This window comes from Paroedura picta, chromosome 4, assembly GCF_049243985.1.
Source record: "Paroedura picta isolate Pp20150507F chromosome 4, Ppicta_v3.0, whole genome shotgun sequence".
Classification (NCBI taxonomy): domain Eukaryota; kingdom Metazoa; phylum Chordata; class Lepidosauria; order Squamata; family Gekkonidae; genus Paroedura; species Paroedura picta.
In genome coordinates, this window is record NC_135372.1 from 76,051,266 (window position 1) to 76,076,406 (window position 25,141).

The 25,141-nt window shown below is 40.2% G+C and overlaps 1 protein-coding gene and 1 long non-coding RNA gene across 9 annotated transcripts in view; one reads left to right on the forward strand and one right to left on the reverse strand.

Annotated features, from left to right (window-relative positions):
* The window catches only part of LOC143835601 (uncharacterized), a 38,483-nt gene extending 33,910 nt beyond the window's left edge, over positions 1–4,573 (forward strand). Inside the window, exons 4-5 of the long non-coding RNA XR_013230238.1 lie at positions 2,439–2,555; positions 4,138–4,573. This is a non-coding gene — a long non-coding RNA (uncharacterized LOC143835601). The remainder of the gene's footprint in view (positions 1–2,438; positions 2,556–4,137) is intronic.
* PATJ (PATJ crumbs cell polarity complex component) overlaps positions 1–25,141 on the reverse strand; it is a 209,433-nt gene that overhangs the window by 149,967 nt on the left and 34,325 nt on the right. For all 8 annotated transcript variants that reach the window (XM_077333525.1, XM_077333520.1, XM_077333524.1 and 5 more), the window contains exons 14-19: positions 24,624–24,680; positions 22,604–22,738; positions 19,923–20,090; positions 16,740–16,877; positions 2,671–2,880; positions 610–729 (exon numbers count right to left, since the gene is read on the reverse strand). In XM_077333525.1, coding sequence (XP_077189640.1) covers positions 610–729; positions 2,671–2,880; positions 16,740–16,877; positions 19,923–20,090; positions 22,604–22,738; positions 24,624–24,680 — 828 coding nt within the window. The remainder of the gene's footprint in view (positions 1–609; positions 730–2,670; positions 2,881–16,739; positions 16,878–19,922; positions 20,091–22,603; positions 22,739–24,623; positions 24,681–25,141) is intronic.

A 25,141-nucleotide genomic window follows, 5' to 3' on the forward strand; every position in this document is an offset into this window, starting at 1 on the left:
AACAGTAAGGGCAATCATGTCTGATTCTACTACGTCTCCATGTCACCTGACAGCTCTTTAGATCAGTCTATATAGACTGGGCTGAGCTCAGACCAAGGTAAGGTTAAGGTGACCATATTGTCCCACTTTTAGAGGGACATCTGGGGGCACCTGGCAAATTGTACTTATGTTGCAAATAAAAAATATATATAACAATACTATTTTTGTATCCTATGCATTCTATGAAAATTTTTGTTGCTCCATAGAGACCAAATTTTTAATCAAGAACCCCCCCGGGCAATGGTGTCCCACTTTACCAATGTTAAAATCTGGTCACCTTAGACCAAGGGCAAGATGAATTTCATTTAAAGTATACTACATGAGTTATCCCAAATTCTAAACAAGGTCTACTGTTCCCCAACTGTAAACATGCAGTTTACAAAAGGCATTGTACATGCAAAGCTTATGCTCCTAAAAATGCATGCACTGCAATTATTTAAGTAGAATTATTTAAGGAAAAGAACATTTGAAAAGTAACCCTTTTGCTTTTCCATCCTAAAGCACAAACTCCCCACCACTACACACCCCAGTTTAAACAGAATGAATTTTTTTAAAAAAATCATTACATACCTTTGGAGCTTCAAGGAGTATTGATGATTCAGTATTATTCATTTGTGCTGGAGATGCAGAATTCCTGGAAATACTCTTTGGATCCATAATACAAGAAGCTGCATGCTCTCTATTTTCTCCCTTTAAAAAGGCACACACAAAAATACTCATCAACACAAAACCAACGTCCTAATTTTGAAACAGAAGAGAATAGGCAAGGAATTGGCTCATAAAGAACACAGCTGCAAAAACAAACCACCATAAAGGAATTAAGAAAGGTAAACTAAAGAGATAGAAGTCATAACTAGAATAGTGCAGAACATAGAAATAAAATGAGAGAAAGATAATGAAACAATAAGTGAAACATATGGGCTAGATAAAAATTATGTTCTCACTGATTTTATTTCCTCTGCTTTGGCTTACTTTTAAGTTATGGTGTAAATAAAATCAGCAAAAAGCTGGATACATTTTAGTCTCATCATGATCTATACTTTTACTAGCCTGAGAAGAATTTAGAAACCTATTCTTAATTGCTTTCTAATGCTATGCTTTAAACCCATGGGGGTTCAGTCAGTGATCTAGCCACACCCAGTAATTTATCATTGCTAAAGATATATTGGGTGTAGTCATGGTCAGAATAAAATATTTATTCTGCTTTTTCATGATCAAATAATTTTAAAAAGTTTTACATCAGCAACACCCCAACAACATTCATATTCTTATTCAGAAATATGGATAATTCCTCTTTATCCTATCCATCCCATGTTACATCATGTTGAAATTTCACTGTTCGATTTACAATGAGCAGAGACAGATTGCAAGAATGATCTGAAGACACTGTGACATCACCTCATACTTGGCAATAAATATTAATTTTCTTTATAAAGTATTTGTGCTTGCGCTTTGTAGGCAGCATTACAGTCAATAAACAGTTGTATAGTTCAAGCACAGAAGCCTGTATTCTTTTGCTGCACCCACAATACAATAACCCTAATATAAGATATGTTTTAGCATCTTGTTTTCTCATCATCTATAAGTAATGATACCTTGAAGAACAAACAAGATGTGCTTCAGAAAGGCAACTTTCCCGTCTCCCCCCTCCCACTGCAGTTTTCTGTGTGTTCCCCCTCCCCCAATTCTGTTCCTGCAGGTCAGTGGACAGTCCAGGGAGAGCATGGGGCCAAGTAGAAGCCTGCAGAAGGAGACAGAATATTGGCAAAAATTGGCAGCTCCTTCACTGAAAATGGAAATGCTGCTCCATCAGAGGAACTACTGTTGTACCAACTGCCCCCTAGCATTCGAGCCACAGAACTGAAAGGTGCCTGAAAAACATCTAGTCCAACATCTTCTAACAGATCTTCTGTCTAGTAATCAATGTTCTTCCAGTTCATTCAAGTCTTGAACAGATTAGCCGATGTTACCGCTGACCACAAGAATAAGTACCACCAAGATCCCCTACAGCAGAAATGTTTGCAACATTTACAATTCAATATACCAATTCAGATGGTTTAAGAAAGTAGCTGTATGTTATGGATAAAAATCTCTTTTTATCAACCAATGTCAACCAATCTTGCCCGAAGAAAAAATGTTCTTGGTTATGAATGCAAGGATGGGGAGGAGCACTTTTGCAACAGAGCCTTCTCTGTAGTAGCACCTTTTTGCCTCTCATTCCATGAATAGGCCCAACAGGCTTAGCTATGTATGTTACTTGATGGATGCTTTTCCTGCTTTGTGAAGCCTTTGAGTGATTTTTGCTGCTGTCTACAGCCACTATGATTGGGTTCTGCTGTGTTCTCATGTTTATATTGTTGCCATTTGGTTTTTAAATACTATACTTTGAAATTGTACAGGAAGCTACTTGCAGAACCACTAAATGGGATAGGAACTTGGAATTCAGTACCCGTGCTATCTTCCAGTTATAGCAACTTTGGATATCCGAGAAGAGGGGAACTTACCAAAGAACCCAGGTACTATGTCTGCAGCCAGCTCCACTTGGCACCCATAACAAATTCCATTTAAATTAAGCACTGGTTTTACTGAACTGGGAAAATTTAAGGTGTAACACAAAATTACAGCCCTCACCAGCAAAGGTTTACAGATTCCAAGACGAACATTCCCTGGAGGTGCAGATTTCAGCACTTCTACAGCCTCCGGAAGAGTGGTACTGTGCAAACTTTTTTCATTTACAAAGACTAGACGATCACCAGGGAAAAGTTCACCCCCACGCTCAGCCACTCCATTTGGCACCAGAGAGCTGATCACAATTGCTGTCTGTGTTGGATCTAAGGGATCCTGTAAGTGGCACAAAAAAATAAGCATTAGCCTTTCAAAAAATGAAAGAAAGAAACCCTAAAAAGCAATTACAACAAATATTTATTTATTAGATTTTTATACTTGATTCAAATATGTCAAACCACTATTTGATGCTACATGAACCAGTCTAGGGGCTGATTCGAGTGGTTAGACACGTTGGTCTGAAGTAGCACAACAAAACTTAAGTCCAATAGCACCTTTAAGGCCAAAGATTTATTCAAGGTATGTGATTTCAAGTGCATTCATTTGTCCTCAGACGAATGAGAGCTCACTCCTTGAATAAATCTTTGTTGGTCTTAAAGGTGTTATTGGATTCAAATTTTGTAAGTCTAGAGACTTACACCCTCCTCTCATCAGATGGAGCAAGGGAATTCGTTATTTGTGGCAAGACATGGCTCAAAAACTCTATCCAATAACTAGTAGTTTCTGGTTTAATTCTAATTTAAAAGCAAGCACAAGCCACAATTCATCTCTGCAGACATATAAATGAAGCATCATCTACCATGAACAGAAAACAATTACCTTATTGCATGAATATGATGGGAGAAACAGGGAGCCAAACAATCCCAGGTATCTCTCAGGTTCATTCACAGCAGAAAACCATTGTGTATTATATCAGAAACACACCTCTATAACTACCAATGGATAAAAGGTTTTTTTGCTTGAGCTTCTCACACCCATTATTCATTCACAGAAGCCAGTTTGAGGCAATTGTCTGTGGTTATGAAAGCCTGGCATATGCAAGAGCACCACTGGCTACAGACTGAAGCACTAGGCTGCTTCACCAGAGACCGAAGTTTCTGATCTTCTCCCAAACAAATGAGTGACTAACACAGGTTATAATGACACTGCCATTTTCAACCAGAGGGAGCTCTTGTGCAGAAAGTGAAGAGAAACTACATAATAAGAAGATAAATCAGTTCTCATTTCTGTACAGAGAAATTGTAACATGAATAGCAACATAACTTACTAGGGAAAAATACTAATAAGTATTTCATTTTCTGGTTGACAGATATAAAGTTCAGAGCTTTTGAAATTCTAATGCTCTGAGGAAACTCAAGACTAGAGTTACCAAATCTCACTTGGAAAATTCCTTGAGATTTTGGGGTGGAGCCTAAGGAGGGCAGGGCTTGGGGCAAAAAGGACTTCAGCAGGTTATAATGTCATAGAGTCCACCTTTCAAAGCAACCATTTTCTCAAAGGGAACTAACCTCTGGAAAGCTTTTGTAATTCCAGGAAATCACCAAGTCCTACCTGGAAGTTGGCAACCCTGTTCAAGATGGATGACTAGCGCCCAGAGGAACAAGCAGTGCCCGTACCTGATCAGTACCTTCATCACAGTAAGTTTAGTTTTAATTTTTTAAGGTGCTAGTAAACCAGCTTTTAGTGAACTTTGCATAGAACAGGGAAAAGAGAAAATAAGAATACATAAAACATAGATTACAATGCAATATGCCTTGCCATCTTCTAATACACTCATTAACTACCTAGATAATCAATATAATAGTTCCAGAGTTCATGGAATTCATATGCAGAGCAATTGCTCATTAGGCTTGTAAGCTTCGCCATTCTGGCCAACTTAGTTTAAATTTTTTGGAGACAACTTGATTTTCCTTCTGTATCAAGACCAATAATTGTGAAAATGGGCTTTATTTTATTTTAATGATAATGATTTGTATCCTGCCTTTCCATCCATATAGAATGTCCAAGATGACAAACATCAAGTAATAACATCAAGATAAAAAATTAAAGTTTTCAGGGCCTGTGCACCATAGCAAAGAGAGGCCAGCTCTGCATACAGAGACTAGGAAGGGAAGAGGAAGTCATTCAAAGGCTTTCCAGGCTCAACTCGGCTATCTCTTAAGAAGTGCTAGTAGGTCCAGCTAAAGACAATTGGATGGCCAAGTCCCCCTTCTCCAAGGTGGAGGCAGAACTTTGGAGAACTTTAGACAGCCTCCTAGTATAATCTCAAGGAAGAAATTCCTCTATATTTCCAGAAAGTGGCTCTTTGTTCCAGTTTGGCTGTGTGGGGGATGGAGAAACAGATATAATAAAAACATCTGCAGGGGGTTTCCCTAACCGTTAAGTCATAAAAACACCTTGCAGAAAGGAAGAGCTCTCTTTTGTGCTGGGTCCATCAGGACACACATCTTGGAACTGAAGTCTAGATAGGTTGCCACTAGCCATGCAGTCACTTGGAGAACTGAAGGAAGCTTCAAGATTGTAACATCTTAAGCTAAGGAGCCTGTCCTGTGTTTTAACTTCTGTTTGGGCAGGTATAAAGAGAGGAACAGAAGACTGACTTTACCCAATTCTTTTGGAATCCCACACCCAGTTTGGTGCTGTGGTAAAAATATGCTTATAACCCTTTTTTTAATAATTACTTTATAACTTTGGATGCCGGAAGTGATTCTCTATACCAGTGGTCCGCAACCTTCTTCAGGCTGTGGACCGGCGGCAGTAGAGAGGGCAATTGCCTGGCCGCGCATGCTGTGCATGCGCGGCACTCCCATGCATGTTTTCCTGTGTGTTTCAGCTTATTTTGTTAACTGATGAAAATTTTTACACAATATACCAGTACCGATTAACTACAAAAGAACCATAACAATGAAGGATAGATTTATCAGATTCAAAGGTTGTGAGATTTCTGTATTGGCCAACAGAGGGCACTAAGAGACCAATAGCAGTCTCTGATATTTTGTCCAGTCATCACATTAGGATGCCTGCCTGCATAGACACAGAACAGTTTTCTGTATCTAACTGTTCCACAACTATGGCTTTACTGTGAACAGGCACAGTATTTTGTTTTTAGATGCCCACATATGAAAATGCAGCAGAAGCTTCACCATTTGCTCTCAGATTAACTTTATGAGTTCTTTATTCAGACAAATCAACTCTCAGAAGAAATGTGACACATTTGTCACAAAAAATTAATGTATGTAAATACACCCCAAAACAGCTAACTGATTCCAAAACAAATACATTTTAGAGTCAGTTGTCTGTACTCTTAAATTACCATCAAACTATTCTGCTAGCATGAATATGTCACATGTTGTGTAACAGAGCCAAGAGAAATATATTAGAGTTCAGATTCAGATGTCGAAATTAATGTAATTCATTTTGCAAAGGCATTGTTACCCAAAATAACCAGTTTCCACTTAAATTAGGAGAATTAGCTTAGAAGACTATGCGAGAGGAGAGTCAACTAGAGTTGAACCACCTACGTCTACAGGGGTGGTATTTGTAAACTGCTTTGGAATTCCTTCGGGTAATGAACAGCAAATTAAAAAAAAAACAGCTCTTCTTCTTCTTTGGCTCTCCAACTCTATTTTGTACTTCTTCTCCAAAGTCAGTATTTTTAAAGTAAAATGTTATACCTTCAGACACTGCAAGTGAACATGTTCTGCAAATTGGTAAGGAAATGACTGTCCTCACTGGCAGTCTTCAAGCAAATGTTGGATACACACTTTTCTTGGATGCTTTAGGATGCTTTGGTTTGATCCTGCATTGAGCAGGAGGTTGGACTAGATGGCCTGTATGATTCTGTGAATGATGATCACATGGGTCCTATGGGTGGGACACTGCAGACTTTACTAAGAGTAATGCAGTTAATGTTGGTGGAAGCTTGAGGCTGACAAAGCTACCCAAGGAGGAAGGAATTAACCTGACCTGGATGGGGTTGCACTTCACCTGAAGAAATGAGTTCACAGTTTGGGGATAGTGATGAATCTTGGCCTACTGATGGAGTCTCCGGTTTTCTCCATGGCATGTATTGTGTTAAATTAAATCTAGCTAATAGCCAGCTAAAGCTGCTCCTCAAGAAATATCATTTGGCCATGGGTAATCCATGCTTTAATCTAATCTACATTAGATTACTATAACATGGGGCTGTCTTAGAAAACTGACTGGAAACTTCAATTGGAACAAAATGTGATAGCCAGGCTACTATAGGAGGCTGGATACAGTCTGATTTATTTGATTCAGGAAACATGTCAAAATGCTTGTTCTTAACGTTAAAATATTAATGGACTTGGGGCTGGCAAACTTGAAAGACTGCCTCCTCCCATACTACCCAGCTCAACAGTTAAGATCCTTTTCTTGAACCCTACAACCTTTGCACATGTCAGCAAAAGTAAGGAGGTTGGTGACTCAAGAGGGTTTTTTGCTTAACCTTTGGAATCTTCTTGTGGTTACCTTGATGTTTACTCGTCTGTCATTTAGATCAGTGGTCCCCAACCTTTTTATCACCAGGGACCGGTCAATGCTTGACAATTTTGCTGAGGCCCTGGGGGGGGTAGTCTTTTACCGAGGAATTGACACCGCTGCCTAAGCCCCTGCTCTACTTGCTTTCCTGCTAGTGCCCCTGACTTCCCACTGCCCACTGGGGGGCGCTGCCAGCAGCAGCTGCGCAGTGCCACACCGAGGGGGAGCCCCAGCCATGGTGGCTGCTGGAGAGCACCAAAGGTGAGCCAGCGGCAGAGTGGCAGGGCAGCCCCCAAGGCTGCAGCCAGGGAGGAGGACGAGGAGGAGCTGCTGCCTGGTACCAACTGATCCCCGGACCGGGGGTTGGGGACCACTGCTTTAGATGACAAGCCATCTGACGACTTATGTCTTTTTAGTTATTTTTATGGCCTCTGTTTTATTAATTTCTTCTCAGATTGCTGAATAAGGTATTTGAAGAAGCAGAGTATACATTTTTAAGCATCCCAAGAAGAGGCATGTTTCTGACGAACTGGTCTCTGTTTCACAGAAATTTATGCTGCAATAAATCCAATAGTCTTTAAAACATTATTTTGGCTGCAGCACACTAACACACCTAATCTCTCTGGGATATGCCCAAGTAAGAATTCCCCCCACCCCAATCCATCACTGCCACAGCAACTGCTGTGCACAGCAACTTCCAGTTGCTGATATGAAGTGTGGAGAAGCCACCCTAACTGCTATAAAAGTTTCTTATAATCACAGTACTGCCACAAGACTACTGCCAAATGTAACAGGAATGGCTGGCAAACAATGCATGTTGTGCTCACTCTGACCAGCTATTAGGCATGCTGGGGGGGGGGGGGGGTGAGAGAAAAAGAAATCCTGGATGAATGTGGCCAAGCAAATAGTAATTTTTATTCTAACCCCGAAATGGCTGTCCTGAAGTCTTCTGGCTGTCCTGAAGTCAATTAATCAACTAGCTACAAAGTTTAATAACTTCTCCAACAGATAAATTAATAAAACAGGATTGAACTCCCAGAATGTACAAGTACTGTGGCAAATTTAAGACAGACTTGAATAAATCATATGGGTAATCCTTTAATTTCATTCTGTTTAGAAAATCCACCAAAGAGCAGCACTCACAGGATGGAAACATAAGGGTCACTTTTCAAGCTCCTTCTCTTCTTGTTGATTTCAAACAAAGTACAGCACTAGGATATCTGACATACTAGCATCTGTGTTTATACATCTCAATGCTTGCTTAAAACCTTTAGAAGCTTCAAGTAACTTCACTGGATGATCTAGAAATATGCCCCAGGTTCCCTAAAGGCACAAGCCTAAAATTGTGCACATTTGGGTGGGTCCAAGAAAGTTGTACCCAGATATATTTTGATTCTGTTCTCCGTCCATCAAAGAAGAACAAGCAGAAAGAAGTAAATCTATCACATTTTGAGAATAGCCCCAAACTAGAAGCATCCCTCTCTGCAATATGCAGAGCACCCTGAGTTTTCAACAAGCCATGCACAAAGGTGTGCAGAGACTTTAACACTTATCTGAAGAAGATTATTTTTACAACTTATCTTGCCACCCATTACATGCCTGTAACAAACTGACTACAGATGAAGGTAGTGTGTGCCTGCTGTGTGTGTCACAGGAAACAATGTTGTTTTTTAAGATTAATCTAAGTGAGTAAGGATTGGGGCCCTGACAGCATATTTAAATAGCCTGCAATCAGCTCTAAACAGGAGGCAGCATTCCCAGGAATACCATAATGTCTAGTTAGGCCCACAGACATCAATGCAACCTCAGTTTGTCTTGACAAATGTAGGTTTCATTGCCTTCTCTCTGTAGTTGCAAAAATATCATAGAACAGCTGCTACAAATAAACTGAATAAGCTACATTAGACTCATCCTGAGGCAGCACAGTGACTTTTTGGCCATACTGAGGTCACTTTTTGGAAAATCACCTTGCTAAAACAAATTTTGTAGAGCTATATCAGGTTAAAGCTGTTTCTGTGAAGTTTCTTACCACTGTCAGTCACTGGGAAACTCAAGATACTGAAGGCGCCTGCACTGGAACAAAAACTGGGTGCTGTCAAACCTTCTCTACTAAGCTTTCAGCAACTTTCGAGGAGCAGGTTACAGGTACTTAGAATGAACCCCTCTTCTGATTTTACCATTGTGACTTTAATACAACTCTAAAACACATAAATATATTCAAGTTGTTACATTGAAGGGTGTTTTAGTAGCTGAAGAAAGCAGACTCTGGAAAATGAAACATAGGTATTTATTGATCTGCAATGGGAACTACTGCAATGAATTTCATAAACTCTGCTATACATCTGGCATTAATCAAGCCTTCTGTTGTAGAAAATGTCAGCAAAGATCTAGAGAAAGAAACTGTACCAAGAAGAAAAAAATAACGGGAAAGAATGGGCAAAATGGGTGCCCAGACCTAATATTTTGGGGCATTTTTGACGTATTACTGGCTTCTCTGCCCCCAAACTATTTTACCCATCTTTACTATTCAACAAAGAAACTGTCTATGAGAAAAAGCTGATGTACTAAATAAATAAAAATGTTTAGGAGACATGCTGTACTTTTAAAGCAACTGACCAAAAAACGTACATAGTCTTTGTCAAGCTTGGCAATCCTACTTGGCTCAACTACAGGTGCTCCCGGAAATCATATTTAAATTGTGACAAAACAGCAGCACTTGAACTATAGGTGTTCCTGGGACATCATCCTTTTTATCCGTGGCAGATGTTCAAATGCTATTTAATCTGGTAATAGGTTGTACCAGCTTGCCAATGAAGAGCAAATTCCAACCATCTCTAAACGAAATCCCAAAATTTATTTCATTGGAAGGACCTACAAGTGGCATGAAAAAACATTTCTTGAGAGAACCAGTATATATAGCCTTGACTACTACACAGGTTCAACAGTCATGCCAAGCTCCAAATCAGACTTAACCAGGAGTTAATGGAACAGCTATGCAGAGATGGTCCCTGGACCCGGATCAGTGGCAGAAGATACCTGCCAACCCTCCCAGCCACTGTGCAGTTCCAAAAGGCCATCTGAAAAGAAAGGGCAGGGAAAAACATGACCTGCCCAGTTAGCCCTTCCTCAGTGGAAGCACAAGAGTGTGTTTATGGATCATCAATAAGGGAGGAAGATAAAAGGAGGGAAGCCAGCAGGCTTAGAGGTCAAACAGAGGGAGAGGGAGATGGAGGGCTAACAACTGAACCAACAGAGGAGAGAGAGCAGGAAACAGCAGGAGAGTTATGAAGGTGGAAGGGATGACAAGGAGAAGACCAGAGGAGGACACTGAGCAAGCAGGAGCCATCGAGAGAGGAAGAGTGGGGAGAGCACGTGGAAGAAGGCAAAGCACTCATGAGTGAAGAGAGAAGCAAAGATAGGTGAGAGATGGGGGCAAGCCAAAGTGGAAGGACAGGGGAAAAGGAACTTAGCATAACAGCTGGACCTCCCCATGAACCCCTACAATTTGATCAATGTACATTGGACATCATGATCAGAAGCCAGTTCCTCAAACAATTTTATATCAATCCCTGTTCGCAAATATCAAAGTAGGCTTAGTTTAGGGTATATTAAGAAGTATCTGGAGGAAAGCAATGATGCCCTAAAAAGAATTAAATTAGTTTTTGACTAAATCTTGTCCAAAGGTTTCAGATATTTTGGATTTCCTTCACTTTCATTCCATAACTGAGAAAACCTCCATGGACAAAGTTTAAATATCACTCAGTAAGCATACATGGCTGAAAAAGAACACACAACTATTTATTATATATTCAGTAACAATAATACAGTAAAGGTTGCATGGTAGGAAAAGGGGCCTCTATAGACAGAGGAGATAGGGAACACTGTGGAGCCTGGACACAGCACCTCCAGTTATCCCATATCCTATTAATGTTATACATCTATAGGAAGAAGTCTCTGACAAATGATTAAATGTAGAGAGAGAACATAAATTTCTACAGACCTTGAAACTTACAGCAAAAGTACCCAAAAGCTACAATGAGATTGTTGTGGTTTGCAAAGTAAAATTTGTACCAGACGAACATATTTGTACATTTTTGTCACCCATCTAAAACATAGCCTCAAGGCAAATTATCCACTAATCACTCATTTTGGGATTCCCTTCACTTTCTAAAAGCATCTGGTAGTGTTCATTTTTAGAAACAGAATACTTGACTAGATAGACAAGTGAGGAATGGGTGAGAATTCCAGAAATACAGAAAACCTCTGATATGGCCTTTGTACTCATAGTAATAAACCTCTGTCCTGCTTTCCAAAACTGAGTTTTAGTGTGTGTGATTTATTATGTAATTACAGCAAAGAGATATTAGAGCTCATTAATTATCTCAAACAGTATAAAACTTTTAAATTAAGTTATCAGCCATACAAAAGTCACAAAGGATGCCATTTACTCACTTTAATATATAATGATATATTGCAAATGCTGCTGGAAAGAACATATATTTTTTTCCAGTAAGCTTCTGAAGCAAAACATGTGGCCTGGATTGTGCATTTTGTCAGTTTCACTATACTCCTCAGACAGAAAGGACCAGTTCACACAGTACTTATTCTCAATATAAAAGTATTTATACAGTATATATTTCCAACATACAAGCAAGCCCACAGCTGCTCTTGACTGCATAGATATAACAGTTTTGAGAGAGGAAAGCTAACCTGTACCAGACTTCTATTTTGCTTTACACTATGGTTGCCAGCTCCATCTAAGAAATCCCTCTAGACTTGGGTACAAAAACTAGGGAAGGAGAGGGAGCTCAGTGGGCGCTTCAGTGTCCAAAGTGGCCATTCCCACTCAAAACAACCAGGGCGGCGGGGGTGGGGGGGAAGTGTGGGCACTGGTGCACCAAATGGCGCACATGTGCAGGTGCAGAACTCTGTGCCTGTGCATGTGTGTCAACTGGCACACCGGCGCCTCCCCTCCTTCCCTGCGCCATAGCGCTGGCTGATTTGGGTGGGTACAGCTGCTTCAGATGCCAAAGCACCCAACCCTGGGGATATGATTGCACAGTCTACTCCAGGGGACCTGAACTCTGTAGCTTGGAGAACAGCTGTGATTCTGGGAAAACTCCAGCCTCCCCCCCCCCCCCAAGGAGAGAACTCCAGGAGTTCTTGTGGAATTTCGGAACTCCAGACAAGTCTATTTTATATATTATTACTGGGATACTGCAAAAGCAAATAACAAGATCCTAACTGTCCAATAGAACTAACTTGGGTAACCTCACAAGCAAACAGTTCCAAAAACTGGAGTCTTGTGAAATGAAAAAGACTGCCAAGATTTTATTCTGGCATAAAACTTCATAGAGGATAAAGTGGGCTATATGTAATCTCTGATAGTTTCTGCCAGAATAAATGTCAGAGGACAAAGTGGAATGTAGCTCATAGAACTGAATACTAGAATATACAATATACACCTGTTAGACTTTAACAACTAGTGGGTAGGAAACTTCAGATGGTTCACAGACCCTAACTACTGGGCTGTTACTTGCTGCCTTTTAGAAAAAACTACTGTTAATGAGCAGACAGAACATAGGGGTTACACTTCCTGATTCTCCTAGCAGTCATGCCATGAGGAACTACAAGCTGTTGAGGTGAGGAAATTCAGCAGTGGAGAGGTTTTCCCCATGGTTCTGCCCCTTGGCTTTTTTCTCCTAGTGCTTGCCTGCATTTCCTGTCCTCAGAACCTGTCTCTTATCCATAGTTTGGGCCCTGACATTGATGATATCATAACTCTGTCTCCTTTTGGTAGTGTGAAATCATGTGACTTCCTGTCACTGATATCCAGGCCATTCAGAGCTTTAAACAGTAAAGACAGAATGTTAAATTGATGCTGGACATTGAGTGGCAAGTGCAGGAGTTCTTTTAATATCAAACGATTTGTCAGCATAGCCCAGTCCGTGCATTCTTAAATCCAGAGACTAGCGCCAAGACAAGATCTTTTAATATACATAAAATGCCCCAAGTTCGTTATATAATGTTTTATAAATGTATACCATTAAATAATAGAAGTAGTGCCTATAGCTTTTAGAAATAAATGTCCTCAGACAATGGCTAGACCAGCGGTCCCCAACCTTCTTGTGGTCGAGGACCGCCTCCGGGGGTGGGGGAGAGCCGGCGGCCCGGGCACCACGCAAGTGCGGCAGCTGCACGTAAATGCGCATGTGTGTTTTCGCCACCAGGTGGTACTAACACATATGTGCAAAGTTGCCGCACATGCACATTTTTGCCAGCAGGGGGCACAAACGCGCATATGCGGCAGCTCCACGTATGCGCGTTTGCGTCGCTGGCGTGCCGGCGGCCATGCCTGCCTCTTCCCCCCCTCAGCGAGCAGCGAGCAGCGAGCAGCCAGCCGGGCTGTGAGAGAAGCGGCCGCTTCGCTCGCGGCCTGGCAAGCTTCTCGCTGCGGGGGGGAGGTAGGCGCGGCCACCGGCGGCCCAGTACTGTGGCCTTCGCGGCTCGGTACCGGGACGCAGACCGGGGGTTGAGGACCCCCTGGCTAGACAACCAGAAAAGTATTGTTAGCCTTTAAGCCTTGATTTATCAGTAAGAGGCTAGGAGAAGGTGCAGAGGCCTCTCCAGGACTGTTTTGGCCTTTAAGAGAGGACTCAGCATAGCCAGGCCTGGCTGCAACCACGAGAAACCTTGCTATCATACAACTTGCATGATTTACCCAGGACCGGCTGCTTGCTACTGGGTAACAGCAGGCAACCCACAAAAGCCACTGTGACTAGAGATTCTGATTAGTACCTGGTGAAGGGAACTCTGGCTCTCAAAAGCTTATACCCTAACATTGTGGTAACATTGTAATAATTTCTAAGGTGCTACTGAACTCAAATGTAGCAGATTGGGATCTGCTAGACTCAGATTCAAATCCTCATTCAGCTGTGGAAGCTCACAGGGTGACAAGTCACATACTCTCAGCCTAACTTTACAAGGTTGTGAGGATGAAATGGAGGAGAGGACCATGATGTAAGCCACTTCAGGTCCCCATTGTGGAGAAAGTTAATGAAGTATATAAATGAAGTAAATAAACAGTAAATGTAGCTGCAAATGGGAGCAGATAAAAGGTTGCTTGGTTGGTGGATGGAAAGGAGAAAAGAAGTAAGTTATGAAGGCTGTCAGTAGGCGGAAAAGAAGAAAGTATGTAGGAATGGGAATGCAAAGGAAAGTGAGATGCCCTCCACAAGTACTTGTGGCTTCCTGCTACACAATTGGTTCGGTGGCCAACACTACACCAAGTTTCCCAGGGAAAGGATGACAGGGGAGGAAAAGATGAAGATGGGAGGCTGATAAAGGTAAGTTGGAGGGTGGGAAAGAGAGAAGGGAACAGGGAAAACTGAGTATATGGGGGCCTGGCAGAAGGTAGTGTGGGAAAAGGGATATATGGGAAAGTAAGGCACTCCCTGCAAGTTTTGGCAGGTTCCCATCCATGAAACTGGGGCCAGCCAGGCTTCCTCTGGGCAACTAAGGCCAGATGTTTCCTGTCACGGGGGAGGAAGGAAAGGTGAAGATGGAGGCAGATAAAGGTACATTGGATGGTTGGTGGAAAGTAGAGAAGGAAACAGGAAAGGAGGAGTTCTCAATAAAAGGAAAGAAACATAATGGGGAGGAGGAAACTGAGATTCCCTCCCCAAGTCTTTGAGGGTACCCCATTTGTTGGTATTATATTTCCCAGCAGCCACAATCTGTCAACACCTATGGGGCACATTTTGTACCACTTGAAGTTTTCAAACTATTTTCAAGCGCATCTTACATAAAGCATGTTACTAATTTGGAAGTTACTGAGGTAAATATATGGATTCAGTCAAAAACAGAGGCCTATATGTTCTGCTTTAGATAACACATAATCTGACTTCTCATGGTCTTAGCAACAGACTACTGACATAACAAAGAAAACACAAAAAGTTCCCCAAGCAAAGTGTGTGCTAATAATAATTAATTTAACAGTTGATAAAGATGGGTCAGCCCAAGCTCTCTGAACTCACTAGCAAAACAAGATGCCCCCCTGACCTTGTTAGAAGCTCAGTGTAGGGACCTGCCATCAGCAAACATGATATTTTGCTGAATTTCATAAGTAAAAATAAGTAGGCTCCTGTCTCTAAGTAGCTTTCATTCTAAAATCTATAAGAATGATAAGCACAAGAAGAAAGGAATGTGGGTCAAATGTAGCCTCAGAAAAGGAGAAGACAGATACATTAGAAGGAAGAAAAGGCTGAATAGCAAAAGGAATGGGCATGCCCAAGTTAAATAAAAAAGAAGCCACATTGCACACCAAGAAATGGGTAGAGGAGACAGGAATGTTTGGACAGGTAAAGTGAAGAAGCACTTGCCCATCCTCAGAAACAGGAGTATAGGACAATTATAGCTTAGGGGACAGGACAGTAACATAGTTTTCTGCTGGTCATCTAGGTCTGACGCAGCTGTTGCTATTCTGGTCACGTATATTAATTTAAGCCTTTTTTTCCAAATGGCCTGTCAAAACAGTTACTGTGAATGAATATATCTCATTAATATCTATGCACCATAAAAAGCTCAGTAGATCAGCAAGGACACACAGTACTTTACAAACCAATATCTTAAAGTGATGGAAGATCTAAAATTAAATGGCTTATAGCCCATTTCAAATAATTTAAATTTAGCTGCATACCAACCATGGTAATGCATTTACATTTTTAAGTAAATAAAAACCGTGTTATTAAGGCCTCCATTAATTCTGATCATACAAAAATATAAAAACAGATCTGCATATTACTGGTTTCTGGAAAGGCTATTACATGCTACGTTGTGAGATATGGGACTCCTTGTAAGAAAAAAAGCTTGTAAGAAAAATGACTAAGGATGCAATCCTAAAAGGATTGCTAAAGGTTACACATTACTAAAGATGCAATCCAGTTTAGAATTTGCTCTCTAGGGATCTAGTGTTTAGACATACACACTCCAGCTATTGTCTTTAGTGTGTTGAAAACGCTAGAGGGCGTCACCCCAAGGGTCAGACATGACTCGGTGCTTGCACAGGGGATACCTTTACCTTTAAGGAAACACAAATGTCAAGGCACTTGGATTTGGACAAACTGAGATTTAATTTGAGATTTTTAAAACCCAAAAGTCTTCAGAATAGGTAGGGAATGAGCTAAGTATGGGCACATGCCAAGAAACTGTATTATGACCATCACGAACACACTTTGTTATTTTTTAAATTTGGTATTCTCCTTTATTTTAATTTTGGTATTTTCCTTTACAGATATCTGGATTTAACAAAAAAAATCCCAGTCCCATGTCATGCCTTTTTCTACTTCCTTTCATTTACTTTTCAGTACTTCAGGTCAGCATCCTTCTCATATCTCTTCCACCAACTGTGCTTGACCATTCCACAACCTTCCCCTCCCTTGGTGGGGAAGGTTAATTGTTGGTTAATTGTTTCACCTTCCACATTTTTTACTCCATGGTGGTCCTAATACAGTTAAAAAAATAAAAAAATGATTCTTGCTAATCTATAAATATTAATCAAAATATTTGTGAGGTTTTGACATAATGCAGTAAAATTTGGATCAATGATGCAATCATAATGTGTGTACATAGTATACCTGATAGTCCAATATGCTGAAGCCTAAGCTCATTTTAGTGTCTTTCACAAGATCAATAACTTTGATTTCAGAAGACCACAGTGCAAGCTCTGCATCTTCTTCCTCTTCATCCTCTGGGCCAAAATCTTTAGACTTCATCTGAGAAATAAGAGATCATTTTTTTACTGACAAAATCATCCAAAATATGCAAGGTGCAGAGCGTATGCAGGGAATCACCTAAGTTGTTTAAATAATGATTGCATAGTACTAAGTATTTATTCTCTTCAGTTAGAGCCTAAAACAATGTTACTAACCTCTTAGTCTTCAAAGAGCTTAATTTGTGGCATAGAAGTACTTAATTAATTTCCAAGTTGTCCTGTAGTACACAATTTCAAAAACTTGGAAGCCCTTGGTTTAATGTTAAACTTAGACATGAAATCCACTGATAGTCATTCTCTCAGTATCACCATACCATCTTCAGTATAGGGATAACTATAATTAATCCAGTTGTGATTACATTCAAAAATCAAAATAGACAGTGGCTCAATCAAACCTCTGTTATTTGTGAAATCCAATAAATTCTGACAAACTTAAGGGGGTTTCTGGTTGCCACCACACTCGGATTTCAAACTAAGATTTAGATCTTATTTGTTAACACAGTATAATAAACATAAGAATTTCAATTTGTTGTGATATCTGAATCAGTTTGTTGAGTAGCACCTTGAGGCCATGTGTGATGTATGGTTGCCAAACTCCAGATGAGGCCTAGAGATCTCCCAGAATAAAAATTGAGTTTCCTCCAATAAAAGCTCTACAATGCAGTGAAGTATTAGTAATCTTTGAACAGTGAAGTATTAGTAATCTTTGAACAGTGAAGTATTAGTAATCATTTATTACTCAATATGCACAAAAAGTAAACATTTCTGCAACTGCTTTTTTTTGCATTTTTAAAATTCTTATTGGCAAGTAAAGCTGTAACTATCTCATCTCATAGAGATATAAATCATATCACGCTGACAAAATGGTGAAATATATTATCTCCGAAGGTTAATATACAGTAAAAACTTTAGCCGGTTTCAATTCCGCATTCCCCCACATGCAGCCAGCTGGGTGACCTTGGGCTCACCACAGTGCTGATAAAGCTGTTCTGACCGGGCAGTGATATCAGGGCTCTCTCAGCCTCACCTACCTCACAGAGTGTCTGTTGTGGGGAGAGGAAAGGGAAGGCAACTATAAGTTGCTTTGAGACTCCTTTGGGTAGAGAAAAGCAGCATATAAGAACCAACTCTTCCTCTTAATCTTGCCTAAACAGGAGCAACCATCTGCCCAGAGTTTCCTCTAAACTGTGCATATGTGTGGCTGCTCATTAACACAGGAAGCCCTGCTCAGCAGTCTTAAACCAGGTAGATCTATAAGAATCGTATTTTAAGTCCACCAAATAGCCCTTGCTTCTTGAGTACAACCTATAGAATCCCCACCAGGGCTCCCCAGCCTTTTCCCGATATCAGGCTTTCTCAACCAGGGGTTTGTTAAATCCTGGGGTTTCTTGAAGGCTTTGAAAGGGTTTCCCGAATGGGTGGGGTTAATTCATTTCTAATATATATTTTTTAATTTGTTAAGCATTTATTGGGTGCTGTGACCATATATTGTTGATACCCCCTCTTCACAGTGGCCAATGATGTGCCCCAAGGGGGTAGGACGGGGAGGAGCCCAAGGTGGGCATGTACACAGCTATGCTTCTTAACCATATTCTGTATGATCACATCATTTCTGAAGCCTGAGGAATGTTTCAGGGTTTTCTCAATGGTAGAAAAGTTGAGAAAGGCTGCTCTATCCTGCCTTAATGAAGTTGACCACAAGCTATTTTCAGCACTGCTGTGACAGCAGAGAACTGGCCACTTTCATTGACCTGAGGGTGGCATTCTCACATCTTTACTGCACCTGGGAAAGGGAGTAAAGGTTGGATGCCTACTCCTGCCTCAAACTGCCTCTCTTCTCTTCCCCCTCCCCCTTAGTACTTCTCCAATGTGCCAGCTGACATCACTTCTGACCCAGTTCCAGGGATCCCCAAAGCCTGAAAAATATTTCAAGGGCTCCATGGTCAAAAGGATGAAAAAGGCTGGCATAACCTAATAAATAGTCTGAACTCTTTAGAGTTCTGGTAGTTTTTTCTCAATCAGTTTTGAAGCTAAGGAGGGGAGCAACTAGTACCATTCATTACAATATGCATTCAGAGATAACATTCTATATTATGAGACAACGAACTGTGTACATTTCGCTGTCAATATAAATCTTCATTAAAAAATACTGTGACCATTCACATATGTATATCTTTGCACCCTAGCTTCAGTTAGTATGAATTTTGCTTGGGTTCCAGTTCCCTAGCAGAAAGACAATCTATCAAGGGGATACTTCATCATGAAACAAGGAATCCCAGGAGCAAATATTTACTTTATTATGGAAACACTAAAGACCAAAATCTGAGGCCTTTAAAAATTTTAATAGCTAAACCTATAATCTTCCTGTGTGCATCAAATCCTTTGTTCACAAGATGGAAGCAATCAGCTAATGGGGAAGCTGAGACTGGGTATAATTCAAAGCACTTGCTCCCTTATTAAACTGAAGAATGATGAATGGGATGTACACCGTCAGCATGTCAGCCCATTGATTTACATACCTTGTATCATTAGTACAATGATGTTTCTAACTACCTGCCTAGATAAGCTACCAGAAGTTTCCAATTACAGTAAAAGTAGTGAAGTCACAAACATAAAATATCTCTCAGAGAAAATACACATTTAAAGTTCTGTTTGTACTGAAGTCCAAAATACAGAACGCTTCCTAAAACCCAGCATAAAAGAACCAAAATTTCAGGTTGCCCGGCTTTAAAGGGAACATTTCTTACTTTCAAAACAAAACTTGTCATTTTGTCTTAAGAGACAAGCCCATTTAAAAATTCTGCACTTGTGCAAAAGTGATTCTGCACAGATGTGGCTTGTTTGTTTCCCCTTCCAGTACCAATGCCTTCACATCAGAAGTGCTTCTATGGAGGCTTCCCTGAGTCTGCGGGATGTTGGAAGAGGGCTGACTGCTCAAAAGTTTGAAAAATCCTTACTTTGGATCCTGGTTATAATTTACTGAGGGTTGTCACATTACTTTTCTCTTCCTGCAAGATAAAGATTTTAGTATTTTTAATGACATTACCTTAGAGTCTGGTGAGCAAGTAGTAACGACTGCAGGCTCATCCACAAAGGACTCTGTGCCATCGTCAAACAGGCGTCGGCAGGAAACCAAAGTAAATGGAGGTGGTACTTCCCTAAGAAAAGAAACTGCTTCTCGGCGGGATTTTCCATATAGCTGAACGCCATTTACCTGTGCAAAGAAAGGGCAGCGTACACATGCAGTGACATTCTTAAGAGAGATATGGTACTGCCACAAAACATCTTCCTGATAAGACAATATCTCACACAGCATGTATTAAAATATACCTTACCTGTTAATTTCTATATAGTCTTAAACTATATCTATAATCCTGATTTCAAAATGGTGATAGCCTGGTTAAAAGTAGTACAGCAACCTGCTTCCATTGCTCAGCTCCTATATTTGCTGCTGTCTGCCTTATTGACATTTGTGATCTCACCAAGGAAACTCATGGTCATAATGTTGAGACAGGTAATGACAAACCACCTCCCAACATTTCTTGCCTTGAAAACCCTATGAGGTCACCACAGGTCATCTCTGACATTATGGCAAACAAACAAACTTTACACCCAATACTAGTTCTTCCTTCGTTGTAATTACTTGTATTTAACCAAGTTTCATGAGTTATGTTGAAAACATGAGGGGGCACAAACATGGCTTTCAAGACTGATTGTAACTTTATAGTTATTACATCCTAGTGTCATATTTACAGCACACTAAGTAACATGTGTTTAATCCAGCACAAAATTGTATGCAAACAGTGCTAAGTACATGCACTATGATTTCCTAGCAAATGGACTATGGCCACCTGAGGAAAGACCATCTTCTTTTTGCAGTGGGAATAATGGTGGAAAGTGCAGTCAAGCACCAGTGGACTAATAGCAACCTCATAAGGTTTTCAAGGCAAGGGACGAACAGAGGTAGTTTGCCATTGCCTGCCTGTGTAACAACACTGGATTTCCTTCATTGTCTCCCATCCAATTATTAACCAGGGCTGACCCTGCTTAACTTCCAAGACCTGTCAAGTATGGGTGAGCCAACCATGTGGAAAAAGCGTTCTGTATGAAAGGAGATGTAAGCTACACTAAAAATGTTCATCTGGGTCTTATGGACAATCCTCTAAGACTTCCAGTATTGGAAATGTTAGGATTCCAGAAGAAACAGAGTACGAGCATCTCAAGATATTATCTTTAGGTGTGTGCTTCAACCTCCAAGCAGCCATGCAAATAGTCTGCTCTCCATACATACAGAGATCCTCTATAGGAGAAGCCAATGATAGATCTTCCATTTCTGGAGATACATAGTTCATGCTCATCCATTTGGGTTATTTTTGCTTTGCACTGGGAACACTTTTTAAAAAGTGGTTTTGAGCCATAATAGAATAGATCACATGGAGAAAATTTCCTCACCAGATTAAGATAGGAGACTTAAGAATAACAACCTATTCCTTGAGCAGCAAAAGAGGGACAGAGGGTTGTAGGACTGCTGTGCAGGAGCAGCTTGAATGCCTAGTACCCCCTGGCAGCTTTTAGCTGTAAAACCTTTGATGGCAGGCCTGCTCACATGTAGTTTCCATGTGGGGCTGCAAAGAAGATCATCAATCATCATCATGATAAATAAAGCAGGAGGTTACAAGTTCTGAAAATGACTGTAAACTAGGATAAATAATGAAAAAATAATAAGAATACTTAATTTTTATAGTCCACCCTTCCAGGTTAGCTCAGGGTGGGTACCAACAAAATAAAATGTTTAAACTAGGTTATTTTGAAAACTGACTCCTTAAAAACCTTCCTGAGAGGGTTAGTTTATATTAGCCAAGTCAGTATTTTGTAGGTGAGGTTCTCAGACACAAATGACAGCATTTCTTCAATGTTAATTCCTGGCCTCAACCTGGAGGAACAGCTCCATCTTACAGGGCATCCAGAACTGTTGAAGGTCCTGGAGGGCCCTGATCTCACCAGGGACAGTTCCACCAAAAAGGTCCTGGTCCTGGTTGAAGCTAGTCTTATTTATTTCAGGGTGGGAACCTTGAGCAAGTTCTGATCCGTTGATCTTAATGCTCTTTTATGGGAACATTCTTTTCATCCTTTATTATTATTATTATTATTATTATTATTATTATTATTATTATTATTATTATTATTTGGATTTATATCCCTCCACTCCCCGTAGGCTCGTGGCGGGTCACAGGAGTCCTATCCCCATTAAAATACCCATTAAAAGACTTTAAAACAATCCCAACATGGCGGAACTTATTATTCCCACCCCTGCTATCAGAGCGGCAGGGAGGGTGGGGAGGAGATGCTAAGTCTGGGGGGGGGGAATGTTGGCACTCATTCGCTGACCCCGGCCTCAACCAAAAACCTGGCGGTTTATACTCACCTTTTCCTATACTAAACTAAAAAAATAAATTTGTTGTGAGCATCATGCATTTATGAAATAATGATACATTACACAATGACACTAAGCTGATTACATCTGCTATAGTAGTTCCAGTTGCAAAACAATGTCAACATGGAGAACCAACCTGTTTTCACCAATCCTACTTCTTTAGCTATTCTCAATCCCAACTATAGTTGTATTAAATAAGACTAAAGATATTCTAATGCACCTCAAAATACAGGCAATAATAAAATGCTGGAATTCTATAAAAGAAAGACCAACATATTATCTGGATACCATACCTCTAAAAGTTCATCCTCCAACTGCAGTACACCAAGCTTAGCAATTGGGCCATCTGTAGCAATTGATGATATGTAATGATGTCCTTCATATGTATCAAGTTCAACTCCCAGCCTCAATGTGTGAATAGGCAGCAGCTATATTTTAATAAATATAATAATTAAATATTCAAATGCTAAGTTTGAGACCTTAACTAATGCTTACCTTATTTCAAATTGAGTCAACTGGACTGCAATCTCAATTTTTATAGATGAAAACGAATACTCTGAATTTATCCCCTGAACAAATGGGAGGTTCTTAAAGTGCAGACATTAATATGTTTACTACTGTATTTCCTTTTCATCAGCATTGTTGCAGGATTTTGGAACACTTGAAATTTCAGAGAGATTCATGAAGAATATATATTACAGTAATTTAAATTTGATCCTATTATACCTATGACGGAAGCTTAAATATGGGATTATTTAAAACAGGGGTAGTCAACCTGTGGTCCTCCAGATGTCCATGGACTACAATTCCCATGAGCCCCTGTCAGCGTTTGCTGATTTAAAATATATCATACAGCACAAAGCAACCAGAAAAACCTCAAGATGTCTTACTAGTAAATGTCTAAAATAATCAGAAAGGACTTGGTGGTGGTGGTATATAAAGTCAAAACTCAGGATGAAAGTTATCTTTGCAGCATTTCCAAACTCATAACCCAAGGGTTAAAGGGATATACCATTCAGTCAAAGGAAAACTAGCTTTTAGTTTCATAAGGGCAGGAGAGCCAGAGGATTTCAAGTTTACTTACATCTCAAAATTGAAGGCCACAACTCTTAGCTACAAATAAAAGAAGATCTCTACAGATGTCTACAGATTTGTAATGGACAGCTAGTTTAGTGCTGTACACATAAGTGTGTGATAAAAATTCAGGGATCATTCTTTGGGCTGCAAAGATTTATATTTATTTATTTAAAACATTGCCTTTTTACCCAAGGTTGCAGACAACAAAGCATTAAAACATTTCATCACTGAAACAGTGAGATGTTAAAACAACATTGTGGATATAAATTATTTAAATTATCTAATCTAATAAGGCATAAAAATACACGAACACGCATAACCCCACCACTAGGGAGGAGGGCCAATAATAGTTGATGGGATACACTGAATTAAAACAAAGTCTTCACCCAGACCATTTATGCACTGGAGGTTTCATGCCGGGCTGCAGGCTGGAGTTCTAATCATGGCAGGTTGCCACACCTCTTCCTGCATCTACATGGAGGATCATTTGGCCTGGTGCACCTCATCCACTCCCTATTTGTGCTCCTGATAGGGGGTGGGGGCAGTGAAGTTCCCAGTGCATAAACGGTCCCAATGGCAGAAGACAACGACTGACAGATAAATCTCCCTGGGAAAGGAGTTCCAAAGCTTTGGCACTATAACTGAGAAGGCTCTTTCTCAGGTTGCCCCTGTCTAGACTCAGATGTGAGAACACCCAAAGAAGGGCCACCAAAAATGACCAGAGTGGATAGGTAGGTTCCTGCAGCAAATGGAAATACATATAACAAAAAGAGCTGGACTGTCCCCATCCAAAACATACACATACTGCATGCAACTATAGAATTATAACATAGGCCAGGGTCTGTGCAGGCTTTCAGGGCACAATAAAGCTGAAGGATTGTTCAAAATTAAAGCACCTCAGGCTGTTTTAACTTAGGTATACCATCAGCATTGCTCATGCCACATCATCATCACAGTGTTTTATGAAGGGAATCAGCAGAATAACTAATATTTTTTAATTCAGGATCAACTATTTGGGGGAAATTAAGGACAACATCATCAGTTGTTGGAAGAATTCATTCCTAATTTGTCATTACTTCCCATTTGACAAAAAAAAATTGAAGGATCAAGAATAACCACAAATGGCGCTACATTAAAATTACAGAAATGTTCACATTCAAGTTGGTTTGTTCACACCCATATCCAAGAAAATTGGTAATATGTACCAAGAAATGAGAAATTAATAAGATTTGATACCTTTGAATATTTCTGTAGCTCAGTATCATCTGCAATTGGCATGTCCACTGTGGAAACCTGAACATCAAACAGGAAGACTCCCATGTGTACTCATTAAAGAGACATATTTATTACAATAAAGTAAATGCTATGTGTTCAACAGATTTAACACTGATAAACTAACAGTACCCTTTTTAGTATGGGGGTTAATGGCATAAATCGTGCTATCTCCCAAAAGCACATTTTGATATTGCTGGAATAATGTAGATATTATTTGAGTTTGAGTTCCTACTGCAGAACATGCTTCTTCCATCAGAAGAAAAATGCTTGCACTAGAGGAAATTCAAAGGTTCAGACTCATAGAGATTCAGAGTAAGACTGGCTTCAAATTAACTGTTTCATTGGTAAAATTTAAATTAGCATGGAAGACACCCCCATATCAATGATCTGTGTGGTGACTTGTAGTGCAGTTTGCTAAGGTGTGCATTGTTCCAGTCATTTTCTTTTCTTCTTTACTACTTTGTTAGCTTTTGTGGACC